The sequence below is a fragment of the Panthera uncia genome, assembly GCF_023721935.1.
Source record: "Panthera uncia isolate 11264 chromosome B2 unlocalized genomic scaffold, Puncia_PCG_1.0 HiC_scaffold_24, whole genome shotgun sequence".
NCBI lineage: Eukaryota > Metazoa > Chordata > Mammalia > Carnivora > Felidae > Panthera > Panthera uncia.
The window spans coordinates 76,199,738-76,214,238 of NW_026057580.1; the positions used below are offsets into that span (position 1 = coordinate 76,199,738).

Here is a 14,501-nt window from a genome sequence, read left to right on the forward strand (position 1 = left end):
CCCTTGCAACCAGAGAATAAATCCCACTTGACCATGAGAATGATTTTTTTTACTGTATTGTTGGACTCAGTTTGTTAGTATTTTGTTGAGGAGTTTTGCATCTATGTTTCATCAGAGATACTTGCCTGTTGGTCTCTTTTTTAGTGGTGTCTTTATCTGGTTTTGGTATCAGGATAATGCTGGCACCATAGTATGAATTTGGCAGTTTTCTTTCCCTCTCCATTTTTTACAATACTTTGGGAAGAGTAGGTATTAACTCTTTAAATGTTTGGTAGATTTCACCTGTGAAGCCATCTGATCCTGGACTTTTGTTTGTTGGGAGTTTTTTGATTACTGATGCAATTTTTTTGTTGGTTATCAGTCTGCTCAAATTTCTTTATTTCCTCCTGTTTCAATTTTGGCAGGTTACATGTTTCTAGGAATTTATCCATCTTTCCTAGGTTGTCCAATTTATTGATATATAGCTTTTCATAATATTCTCTTATAGTTGCTCACATTTCTGTGGTGTTCGTTGTTATTTCTCCCCTCTCACTTCTGGTTTTATTTATTTGGGTCCTTTGTCTTTTTTTCCTTCATAAGTCTGGCTAGAAGTTCATCAATTTTATTCATTTTTTTTTCTTCAAAGAACCACCTCCTGGTTTCAGTGATTTTTTTTTTTAGCTCTATTATCATTTATTTCTGCTCTAATCTTTATTATTTCCTTCCTTCTGCTGGTTTTAAGTTTTGTTTGTTCTTTTTCTGGTTCCTTTGTTGTAAGGTTAGGTTGTTTATTTGAGATTCTTCTTGATTCCTGAGGTAGGCCTGAATTGCTATAAACCTCCCTCTTAGAACCACTTTGCTGCATCACAAAGGTTTTGAACTGTTGTGTTTTCATTTTCATTTGTTTACATGTACTTTTAAATTTCTTCTTTTATTTCCTGGTTGACCCATTCATTGTTTAGTAACATGTTATTTACCTTCATGTGTTTGTGGTCTTTCCAGATTTTTTCTGGTGGCTGACTTCTAGTTTCATAGCGTTGAGGTCAGAAAAGGTACATGGTATGACTTCATTCTTGTATTTTTTGAGGCTTGTTTTGTGGCCTAATATGTGATCTATTCTGGAGAATGTTTCATGTGCACTTGAAAACAGTGTGTATTCTGCTGTTTTAGGATGGCATGTTCTAAATATATCTGTTAAATCTCTCTGGTTCAATGTGTCATTCAAAGCCATTGTTTCCTTGGTGATCTTCTGTTTAGATGATCTATCCTTTGATGTAAGTGCAGTGGTAAAGTTCCCTATAATTGTTCTAGTATCAATTAGTTCCTTTATGCTTGCTATTAACTACTTCATGTATTTGGGTGTTCCCATGTTGGTTGCATAAATATTTACAATAGTCATATCCTCTTGTTGGACTATGCCCTTTATTATTATGTAAGTATCCTTCTTTGTCTCGTTAATCTTTCTTCTAAAGTCAGTTTTGTTCAATATACGTATTGCTACGCCAGCTTTCTTTTGACGTAACATCCATTTGTATGATAGATGTTTCTCCAACACTTTCAACCTGCAGAGGTCTCTAGGTCTCAAATGAGACTCTTGTAGAATGCCATTGCAATTTCAATAGTGACTGCATTGAAGCTGGAGATTGCTTGGGTAGCATGGAAATTTTAACAATATTAATTCTTCCAATCCAGGAGCATGACATATCTTTCCACTTATTTGTGTTATCTTCAATTTCTTTCATCCATGTCAGTTTTCAGAGTACAAGTCCCACCTCCTTGGTTAAATTTATTCCTAGGTATTTTACTCTTTTGATGCCATTGTACATGGGATGGTTTTCTTAATTTCTCTGATAGTTGTTATTACTGTATAGATATCCAACAGGTTTCTGTATCCAACAGGTTTCTATATATTAATTTTGTATATTGCAACTTTACTGAATTCATTTATTCTAATAGTTTTTTGGTGGATTCTTTAGGATTTTCAATGTATAGTATCATGTTATCTATAAATAGTGACAGTTTTACTTCTTCCTTATCAATCTGGATGCCTTTTATTTCTTTTTCTTGTCTGATTGCTGTGGCTGGGACTTGGAATACTATGTTTAACAAAAGTGGTGAAAGAGGGCTTCTTTGTCTTGTTCCTGGTATTAGAGGAAAAGCTTTCAGCTTTTCTTTGTTAAGTATGATGTTAGCTGTGGTTTTGTCACTGATAGCCTTTATTATATTAGGGTGTGTTCCATTTATACCCACTTTGTTGAGAGTTTTTATCATAAATGAATGTTGAATTTTGTCAAATGCTTTTCCTTGCATCTACTGAGATGATCATGTGATTTTTATCCTTCATTTAATAATGCAGTAAATTACACTGATTTGCAGATATGGAACCATTCTTGTATCCCTGGAATAAATCCCATGTGATCACAATGTATGGATTTCTCTAAATGTATTGTTAATTTTGGTTTGCTAATATTTTGTTCACAGTTTTTGCATCTATATTCATCACGGATAATGGAAATAAGGCCCAATTTTTAACCAATGAAACTTCCTTAACTTTCCAGATAAGATCGATAGACTATAATTTATTGGAGAGGCTAGTCAATTGTTTTTAATGGAATGTGATTTTGTTTTAACAATTTCTTTACAGCCTACTACTTCTTAAAATAGTTGCCTGCACCCAAATAAAGGATTGAAAACAACCTATATTGGGGCGCCTGGGTGGCTCAGTCAGTTGAGCGTCTGCCTTCACCTCAGGTCATGATCTCACCCTCCATGAGTTCGAGCCCCATGTCAGGCTCTGTGCTGACAGCTTAGAGCCTGGAGCCTGCTTCAGATTCTGTGTCTCCCTGTCTCTCTCTGCCCCTCCCCTGCTCATGCTCTGTCTCTCTGTGTCTCAAAAATAAATAAAAACATTAAAAAAAATTTTTTTTTAAATAAAACAACCTGGGGCGCCTGGGTGGCGCAGTCGGTTAAGCGTCCGACTTCAGCCAGGTCACGATCTCACGGTCCGTGAGTTCGAGCCCCGCGTCAGGCTCTGGGCTGATGGCTCAGAGCCTGGAGCCTGTTTCCGATTCTGTGTCTCCCTCTCTCTCTGTCCCTCCCCCGTTCATGCTCTGTCTCTCTCTGTCCCAAAAAATAAAATAAACGTTGAAAAAAAAAAAATTAAAAAATTTAAAAAAATAAAATAAAATAAAACAACCTATATCATTAATTTACTATATATGGTGCAAATTATTCTTAGTAAAACTGCATTTTCTATCAAATGTTTTATCTTAATTATAAAGTCCTTAGAATAAAATGAAAAATACAGTGTTAAGAAATAAACTGAACCAAAATTAATCACACTACGACATGTCAAACTAGTGTCTTACACAGAAGAAGAATAATGTATCTATTTGATTTAAATCTCTTTTGTATGATCTTTCTGTATCACTACTTATTCACATAGCCTTTGGGGAGGTATACAGGGAATTGTACTATTTTAATTTCATTTTATTGTGAATTTTTTATAGGAGGGTCAGTAGTCTGAGGACAAAAATATGGGATAAAAAATATAAATTCCTTAGGTATTTGTGCCTTTTGTAGATCCAACCTGAGAGAGAAAACTGAAAAATTTGATGAAAGGCAATTATAAGTTCAAAACAGTATTAAGTGATTACAGTGGTTACAGCTCAGTAGGACCATGCTAAATTTATTTAACCACCATCAATTATATGACAAACCAGATGGTGTATCGGTCATAGCATGAATTTGGCATTATGGTGGGAAACAAATAAAATGTTGGCCCTAGTTTAATCTGTGTAACTAGTGTGTATGCTTAATTATTCTGACCCCCACAAGAAAAATTCTAGAAAACACAATGAAATAAAGCAATATATAATTTTTTGGAGGCAAAAAATGAATTCTTAAGAACATGAAGGCTTATAATAATATATTAGGCTGTCGGATACCTCAGAACATATATCACATTAAACTTACTCTTTGTTCCTTTTCCTTTTCTTCTTCCATAGTTTGAAATGCAAGGACATGTGCTTCTTTCAAAGATTTATGTCTCTGTTGATGTTGTTCCTCTAATTCTTCAAGCTCTTGTGTAAGTCGTTGTCGCTCTTGTGTGAACTGGGCTTGCAGTTGCTGCAAAGAAGTCTGAGACTGGGAAAGCTGCATCTCCAGATTCTGTTTCAGCAAGGAAATCTATGCCACAGAATGGTACACAATGAAGAATAAATACAAGGCATACTTCACAACAAATTTCCAATCTAAGGGAAAAAAGCATTTCCAAGATATTAACTAAAGTAAAATAATTGCCTTAAGTATCCACTTAAAATGTTTTGCAATATATTATAAATATTTAATATTTAGGTATCACCACTTGTAATTCTATTTATAATATCCTAAAAATAGACAGTTTTATTGGTATTTAGTTTGTGGACTAGCTAAAGAACACCCGACATTTAGAAATACAGTGAACACCTGTGTTATAGTGCGATAAAAATTCATAATATGAAATAAAAACAGGACAACTAATGTTAATGTATTTATTAGGTTACAGTCCTTCAAGGAGATAGTATAAATAGTTAAACTGCTGATTTGTGAGGTGGTAGAATTGAGTAGTTAAGAATGGGGGCTCTGAGTTAAAATCTTAGCTCTGTCACTTACTAGACCAATACCTCACCAGGCCGTGTGAGCTGAAGTGTGTTACTACACGTAGTTCACTTAGAACAGCCCCTGGCATGTAATAAGTGCTCAATAAATGGTAACTAAGATTATGTGAGGATTTAAAAAATTACTCTTTATAAAAGATTTTTCCATTTATGGTTTAGAATCCTTATGTAAAAAAAAAAAGATGTTCACTTTTGAATTTTGATTTAATTCAAACAATTTGTAAACTTCAAGCTTTTTAAAACCACAAACATCCCACAGTCCTCTATTTATATCCTCACAATGTCAGGTACTTTTCTTTACCAATGGAAAACTGATTTGTCACTCCTTTTGAAACAGACATCACCCTTAATGTCTGCATTGCTTCTGAGTCCCTTTTAAAGAATAAAAGCACAAACGCATGTATACACATATATACATATTTCATTTGTTTGTTTGATATAACCATTTAATTTGATCTATTTCTCTTCTCATACACAGGAAAATCTAACTTGGAACTAGATAACTCAACCATATTGTAATAGAAGTTTGAAGCTAAGGAACATAGGAGAACCAGACAAAAAGTTGTCAATTGTATTCCATTAATTTAAGATGCTATATGTGTTTATATACAAGTAAAACAGTTTCTGTGGCCAAGAAGACTAAGGGAGAGAGGAAAGTGAGTTTTGTAAATGGGATAAGATATTCTTTTGACTGATGAAAGGCAGGTATAGGATGCCTCACATGTCTCACAAAGGAAAAGGGACCTGGGAAAGAAAAAGGGTGGAGAATCATCAGAGATGCAAAAAATAAGGAGAATGTTACAACAGCAGCTAAGGACATACTTGTAGAGTAGGAAGACTAAGACAAATTATACCATGTGACTTCTCACCATTTTATGCAAAGAAAATCAGGATGAAATGAATATTAAGATGAATATTAAGGACAGTCCAGAAAGAAAAAGTACATTACAAAAGGGTAAAATGCGTTGTTTGTGAACACTAACGTGTAATTGGTAGTCATTTTCTTCCCAGCTAGCTGGCCCTTGAAACAGAAAAGGCACCTACCTGCCCACTCTCTTTCCAAGTTCAACCCTTGTCTCATACCCAGCATGGGGACCCAGTGACACCCTTGTCTCTAGTGATAACTTATTAGAACATATATGGAAATGTTAGGAAAAGACCATGTTACATGTAGAATAATGACTGATATTTTCAAATCGATTAATTGGCCCCTGGCCAAGTAAGGACCAGTGAACAAACTGCTCACTAAGCTATCTGCCCTCGTATGCATCTGCATACACTCAAAGAAAGTGGGCATGCTTTTCAAACTTGCACACAGGTACCATATGGACTAGTAGTAGCCCTGGGTCCAGTCCTTTAATTAAGTGTGCACTTAGATTAGTAAGAAGCCAATCAGTTCATAGCAGTGCATCTTATTTTCTGCAATACCCACTTCAAAAATTCACTGCATCAAAAAGAGCTCTCCCATATGTTAATTGGACTAAAGTGGACTCACACTTAACTATTTAAGGATGAAACTTATGAAGAAATAGAGTATTTAAAATGAGAAACCACAGTAATAGAACAGTAACATATTTAAAATCTAAGGACACTTTTGGGGCACATGGGTGGCTCAGTCAGTTAAGCATCCGACTCTTGATTCTGATTCAGGTCATGATCTCTCAGTTCCCGAGTTTGAGACCCATGTTGGGCTCTGTGCTGTGTAGAGCCTGCTTGGAAGTCTGTCTCCCTCTCTCTCTTGCTCTCAAAAATAAATAAAGTTTAAAAAAAAATTATAAAAGAAAAAAAAATCTAAGGACACTTTCAAACCTCTCTAGCTTAAATGAAATACATTTAAATATTTTACAAAATAATATAGTTTACCTTGAAAAAATTCCAAAGTATTATTTTTCATTTTGGGATATAAGATCAATTTTTGTTATCTATATTCAATAAAATATAAAGTATATGCAAAAGACATTATCATGCAATTTAGTGTTCAAATATACTTAGATATTCTGTATTCTTAACTTTAAAAGCACACCAAAATAATATTAAGGCTATATAAAATCTCTAGATTCATGCTCAATACCATAAGATGAATTATATGCAGAAAGCCTTTATCATGCAGTGCAGCATCAAAACTTATTTCGCTCATTTTATAAATAAGTTAGTAGCATTGCATTAAATTATCAGCCTTTATTCAACGTGACAGTGACATGGCACTTTAAAACACAGAAATAATGAGCAAAGCAATGTAAAATGAACTAATGTTTTATGTATAGCTATAACTTAAACAGCTGAGTATATTTTATGAAAATACATAATTAATATGAAACTTCATTAATTCAAAATAAAAGAGAACAAAGATAGACTTCACATCAAATAGTATAGGCAATCTTTATCAGTACTTTTATTACAGAATTATAGAAAGCCATTTCTCATAAATGAATGAGAATGGTTCAAATTATATATTCAAAGTATCTAGTTATGTGGTATTAGTTTATTTACATGTGTTATAATTTTAAATTTTAATGCTTTTTGCTTTGTTGGTTTTAAATAAACCAAAAGAATCCTTATTTCAGAAAAGAATTTTAGTAATTTAAAAAATTCTTACCACAGGAGTTGGATATGAATTATATAGTATATTCTATTGATTAATAGCTACGAGATATTTTGCAAACAATTTTAAAGGCCAATAGAAATTGCTACCCTCGGACCTGTACCACTTAAAACGCTGATATCTTTTCAAATATAAAGTGTTGTAAACTTTTCAAAAAGACTAAAATTAAAAACATATGGATACATTTTTCTGGAGAATGGAAAGTTTTATCTATTTCCTAGGGGCAATTTCACAAGGATTCTGTACCTTCACAATGGTGTATGAAAAAACACCCTCAAAATAGAAAATGAATCAAATCTGAAGTACTGGATGTGATAGGATGTCAACATGGGATATGGAATTATGTTAGGCCAAAATACTTAACAATTTTGACAAGAAAAGTCAACACAAATTATAAGAAAGTCTAAACCATATGATATCAGTTCAATACTTTCAAATATATAAAGCAACATTAAAAACTGCTAACAGAGGCTTAGAGAAGACTTATTACTATATCAACAACTTCTATAAATGTTCATGTAAAACATTTGAAGGTCCCTGAATATTTTAACTCCTTTTTTTGTTTGTTTGTTTTTAACCACTAATTTGCTATTTTTGAAGAGTCTAGCTAAAAAAGTAAATTTAAGCTTAGGAAAATTATGACCATTCTGAGAAAATTCTCAATTGTTCATAATTTCTTGGTATTTTTCTAAGAAACCCTATAAACTGAATTTATCAATTAAGAACCCCAAAAATGCCTACTTAATGTCCTTAAGATATTTCTGCAGTATGTTCCCAATCACTCTTTCATTCTTAGTTGAAAGAAAGTAGACAGCTTTTATAAAGGACAAAGGTCTCAATAACCACTTGTCTTTTAGAGCAAGACAGTATATAGCAGACAACTGTTTGCATGGAAGGCTGGGCAAGAATGTGTGGAGGGGGTGGGTAGGTGCTCACTCTGCTGAACAACACTGACACGGTCATGTTTTGTTTGGATGAGGACAACTTAGAAGAGCTGATCCTCAATGACTGATGTTACCAAAGGGAATTAATTAATGGGGATTTCATTGTGTCACCAACTCCTTTTACCTTTTATATGGATGAATCAAGGCATTCTCATTCTAGTTACTAATTGATTTAACTTCAATTTAAGGTTTTTCCATTTATAACTATTTAAGTAAAGATGACTATGTTGTCACAAGTATTCTGAAGTACAATTCTGACAATAATCTTACCTTATTTGGGTTCTTATCTCTATCCCAATCAGTATATTTGTCAAAAAGACTGGATTAATATAGTGATCATGCCCAAATCCTTATTAGGTTATATGTGAATTTCTAACTGTAGTCTTATTTCACCAACATTGGGATAAATATCTTTGTTGCTTATTTTTACATACATTTTTTAGTGGCACTAAGGTAGCTCAGTCGGTTAGCATCTGACTATGGCTCAGATCATGATCTCACAGTTGGTGAGTTCAAGCCCTGTGTTGGGCTCTGTGCTGACAGCTCAGAGCCTGGAGCCTGCTTCAGATTCTGTGTCTCTGCCCCTCCTGTGCTCATGCTGTCTCTTTCTCAAAAATAAATAAACATTAAAATATTTTTAAAAATATATTTTAAAAATGATGTTCAATGTATTCATGTATTTCTAATTATGTTTTAGGTAGAAAGCAAAGTTTAATTTTTTTAACTTTCTATAATTTATTTATTTTTTACAATTTATATCCAAGTTAGTTAGCACATGGTGCAATGATGATTTCAGGAGTAGATTACTTAAGGCCCTTACTCATTTAGCCCATCCCCCCTCCCACATCCTCTCCAGCAAACCTCTGTTTGTTCTCTATATTTAAGAGTCTCTTCTGTTTTGTCCCCCTCCCTGTTTTTATATTATTTTTGCTTCCCTTCATGTTCATGTCTTTTGTATCTTCAAGTCCTCATATGAGTGAAATCATATGATATTTGTCTTTCTCTAATTTCGCTTAGCGTAATACCCTCAAGTTCCATCCCTGTAGTTGCAAATGGCAAGATTTCATTCTTTTTGATTGCCGAGTAATACTCCATTGTATGTATATACCACATCTTCTTTATCCATTCATCCATCAATGGACATTTGGGCTCTTTCCATAGGCAAAGTTTAATTTTAAAGGTAGATAAAGTTGTCTTTTCTTGCATAGTAGAAATAATTTAGAAAGGTATGAGGAAATAGTTTCACTCCAGAAGTATCAAAATTTTATAGGACATCTCTAGACTCAAGCTTTGAGTCCTCTAGGACAGGAGTTGCCAAACTGCAGCCTGTTGTAAATTAAGTTTTACTAGAACACGGCCACACAGATTTGTTCACATATTGTTATGGCCACTTTCATCCTACAACAGCAACAGAGTCAAGTAGCTACCAGAAAAACTGCAGGGCCTACAAGGCCAAAAGTATTTACCATCTGGCGCTTTATAGAAAAAGTTGGTGAACCTCTGGCCTAGGATATCAAAAAAATATTCAAAGATCTTCAGCTCTGTTTTTTTTAAAGAACAATGTTGGGAACGGTAAACATAAATTTCATTTTTTCTTTTCATATTATATATGAAAATTTTTTAAAGAGGTGCTTATATAGGAATATTACTTTGAAGCTTAATTTCTGCATATTTAAGTAAAAACAATAGCTTTGGCAATTCCTAGGAAAGGGACTTACTTCATTTCACTTAAATCTTTTCATAATTACAACATCAAAATATAAAATATGTCCTGAATCTCATGAACCTTCACAACTAACACCTGTTAATTGATATTACTTTTTCAAAAAATAAACTAGTTTACCAAAAGAAAAAATATATTTACACTTATTTCCATTGTTTTGACAGTCAAGTAGTTAACAGTTTTCAAAAATATTTTTCAGAGTAATTTAAATAACGAATTCTATGTTTGAAAGGTAAAATCTTGCTTGGCTTTGTAATAAAAATTTGCTTATTAATACAATGTGGTAGAGGTATGCACATACACAAACAAATGGCTGAAAGTTAGAAGCTTTTGTTACCCATATATGAAACATAACTTATTGAATACCGAAGTGTATTTTTTATATTGTAAGTTAAAGCTGTAAAGCAGTGATGATATTTATGCAAAATCAAAAGTGCAACATGCCCTTGTGTACAAATTGTAAGTGCCGTTCACTTACATTGTTGATAGATTTATGCAAAGCTTCACCCAGAGAGTGCCGCTAGGAAGAAAAGATCAAAGGAATAAAGGGAAACATTCAGAAATCAACTAAGTGAAAGAAAGAGGAATATAAAAGGGAGAGTAAAACACAGAACATTAGTTATAATATGCTCAAGAAAAAATAAGTTGAAAACAGTTTTTCGGAAAGGAATTAGACCAAAAAAATTAAGACACACAATCTAAATTATCTGTAGTCCCTTAAGACAGTATCTGATGTTTGTGGGATGGCAGACTTACCTATGCAAAATACTGAAGGCCAGTACATATAAATCAGAATTCAGTTGGAAAGAGAATGGTTATTGAAGGACGTAGAAGAAATCTTACTGTTCTAAATTCCTCCCAGAAATCTACAATATAAAATGCTTCAAAGCATTATACTCAGTACTGATATAAGCTCATGAAAGACTTCTCAAGAGAAATGAGCAGATGAGAACTGAAACACTAACTTGATTGACTATATAATTTGGGGGCCAAAAATAAATATGAGATAATCATTAAAAATGTGAACATTTACTAATAATCTGATTTTATATTTAGGGGAAAGAAAGAAGAGATGCTTTTATATCTCTTCAGTCCTATTTTCTAGGATATATTTGGCAAAATTATTTATGATCTGGGTTCATTTTTCAGAAGTTCATTGAAATTTTCAGTGATATAAAACAACTGGAAATACCCACACCCTCTCTTTCCCCAAATATGAGAGAAAATGTGATTTCATTTTCAATTGCCTCATTTTTTTTTGCTTTCTAAAAATACAAAATAGTATTTTAAATTTATATTAGTAATTTAAATAAGTGCCTGTGGAATACTTTCTACTTTGGACACTATAATTAAATTTTCAGACAGAAAATAATTCTCTCTTTCATAATGTGATTATTCCTTGGTGTGTCATAAGCTAAAACTAGTTTTTATTTGGTAAACAATTTATTTAGACTAATATAAGATACAGTTTAAGATACAAATATATCAGAGTTATAAAAATAAGCTGAGAAAAAAAAGATTAATTTCTATTTAGTTATTCCATAACTGATCAATTTAAAGTTTCTCATTGATTTAATACATAAAATTACATACAGAATACATAATATACATAATACATATTTTGTAAATGCATATATACTTTTTCTTTTATATACATGTCATATTAATTTTATTTACTTTTTCTTCATGCTTTCTCATACTCAATATTCTTTATATACTAAAAAGATACTTCTCCAGACTTTACAAAATTTACAAAAAGCTAAGGGACGTTTAATTGTTTTTCTTGTTTGTTTTACTTCTTTTATTTCTCAGAAGTGATGTTCTAGTACTAGAAGTTAATCTAAAATGTATGGCATTTACTTAGGAAGTAGATTTGATTTTTCATTCTTTAAGATATCATCAGACAAAAATATGTATGTTATTTAGGATTCCTGAACTAATTGATAAGCTAGGCTAACACAACATATCAAAATAGCATGCCAGGTCTTCCCTTAGGAATTCTGGACTTTAGATTCTGTACAACAGAAGTGTATTTGAACACTTGGAATCTAAACTCACATGGGTACTGCCTCTGTCAACACACTGTTACAGGCCATGGAAATATCTAAACCAAAAGATACGGTCCCTGAGCTGTGACCTGGGGTGACTTACATCACAGACTTGGCTGCAGCAATGGGGAAACGCACTAGTGCTACTGGGTCACAATACCCTAATTGGTTAATACATAAATGAAGTAAGATTAGTTTTTCAACTAAAAAATCTTTATTGGGGTACTATTAAATTCCAGGAAATAATCTTAAGTACAGAGTGATATAGAGAGTTGAATAAGACCATAAAACAAACATACAAAAAACAAATTCAAAAATAAGAAGTTGATGACATTGTAGTATTCTACAATAAAAAAAAAAAAAAAAGATTGCTGTGATAGGAAATGACTGGAAGTGATATTGGGTAGATGGTAAGGAAAGATCTTTTGAAAGAAGTGAAATTTGAACTTGAAATCAATGAAAAAGCCAGCCACAAAATGAGATAACTGATCCTGGGGAAAGTGTGTCCAGGCAAGTGGATTAGCTAGCACAAAGAGCCTGAGGTGGAAGTGAGCTGTGAGTGACTGGATGTACATGTGTATATGATATGTGTGCCGGGGGGGAAGGTTTGTGAGGATGACAAAAGATGGGTGATTTTTCAGGGGCCAGATGTCTTAGGGTCTTATAGGACAATAAAGGAGTCAGAATAAGAGCCTTAATTCAATGAAGCGCCTCGAGAGAATTTTAAGGAGGGGAATAACAAGATCTGACTACATCATAAAAGACTGCTTTGAGTACTTCTGAAGAAAAGTGACATTGGGGAGGCTGGATAGGAAGCTTGGCACAGTATTTACTAGGGTAGATAAAAGCTGATGGTATGTTTTAGAGGTGGAATAAATAGGATTGACAGATTACATGAGAGATAAAGGAAAGAGAAATCAAGGATGACTCTTCGGTTTCTGTTCTGAGCCACAAGCAGTGCCAAGAAATGAAGATGATGGGTTGGCAGACGGAGATTGGGAATCAGTATTTCTGAGTCAGGCAGGTGAAATTTGAGATGCCAATTATCCAATCAAATGATTTTGAGTTCAGGTGAAGATATCAAGGCTAGAGATTTAACTTTGGAAGTCACTGACACATAGATGGTATTTTATGCCACAACACAGATGAGATTCCCCAAGTAAATGTCTGCTTGAAAGAATATTGGATGAACTAAAAGTCTGTATGCAAAGATGTTACTCAGCAAGCATTCTATATAAGCAAGATCCATGTTGATAAAAACTGATGCCCTATATAATAGTCCATTTGTTTTAAAACAACTTAAGCTTCTTGTTAGTTTTTGAGATGAGTAAAAAGGGCCTCAGGACATCCTCTTCCGCTGATAGCACTCTGATTTCTCAACATCGAAAGCCTAGTGAATGTGTTTCAGAATTTCTTTTCTTGAAAGATGAATATAATCAGACTTTCAGATAAGTGAGAAAGAAAACAAAATAAAAAGTTGCTGTGCTTAATAAGAAATTTAGAGCTTTGTATGTAAGAAACTATGCTCTTAGGAGTCATCACATTTATTCTAAACCTGAGTTTATTCATTTAGAAAATAGCACAAGGTTTTACATGTTTGCAATTTGTAAACATATTGGTATATAAATATTAAAATCCACTGAATTACAGGCTTTTGGAGGACAATGACTGTCTTATTCACAGTTTGTATCCAAAGTGCCTAAAGGTATGTGGCAAAATGTAAATGGATCAATGAATGCTTATTTAAAGACTGAATGATATGGAATTTTATTATTTAGTTTTTGCTACTCTCTACCTTACTTTTCCTTTCCCCCATAATAACATAAGCAGTAAAAAGAAAGCTTCAAAGTTAAAAAGAAAAAAGTTATTTAGAAAAAATACATACATCCAAATCATGCAGAAATCCTGTTGACAGGGGCCAAAAGATTCTAAGACTTCGAAACGTATCCTCTCACAGAAATGAACTAGTGAGTATACCAAATATACTATTTGTCCTCAAAATATTGATCAAAACAAAGACCGACAAGAGGGAACGATATTTGTTGAATGGCACCTAACTTGTCCCACTGTATTCTATTCTCCATTCTGCAGAATTTTGAAATTATAATACTTGAATATTTCATACTCCTGATTAAAATCTTCCAACAGCTCCTCATTGCTCTTTAGATAAACTCCCAGCCTTGGGGATCACAAGACCCCAAGTGATCCAACCCTGCTTACCTCCCCAGCTTCCTGGCTCTCTACTCTCCAGAGCAAAGGTGTTTGGGGGCTGCCTGAGGGCCTTTGCACATATGTCCCCTTCTGCTTAGGATGCTGTTCTTTTCCTCTTTCCCTGATTCCTGCCTCTCTTCCAGGTCTTAGGTAAAGGATCCTATAGGCAAAGAAACCTTCCCCAAGTTTCCAGACTATGTTAGGTTCCCATGGTACACATGTGTACTACAGTTATAATGAGTTAATGTATCCAACTGTTATTTCTATTTTCCTTCCTTTCTAGATTATAAGCATTGGGAAGGCAGAGATTATTATGACTCCATTATGGGTCTAGCA

At 33.4% G+C, this 14,501-nt stretch overlaps 1 protein-coding gene across 3 annotated transcripts in view; it reads right to left on the reverse strand.

Annotated features, from left to right (window-relative positions):
• The window catches only part of FAM184A (family with sequence similarity 184 member A), a 121,982-nt gene that overhangs the window by 26,672 nt on the left and 80,809 nt on the right, over positions 1–14,501 (reverse strand). For all 3 annotated transcript variants that reach the window (XR_007462840.1, XM_049654257.1, XM_049654256.1), the window contains exon 10: positions 3,955–4,167. Coding sequence is in view for 2 of the 3 variants with exons in the window: in XM_049654257.1 (XP_049510214.1) it covers positions 3,955–4,167 (213 nt within the window). In the remaining variant the exon portion in view is untranslated. The remainder of the gene's footprint in view (positions 1–3,954; positions 4,168–14,501) is intronic.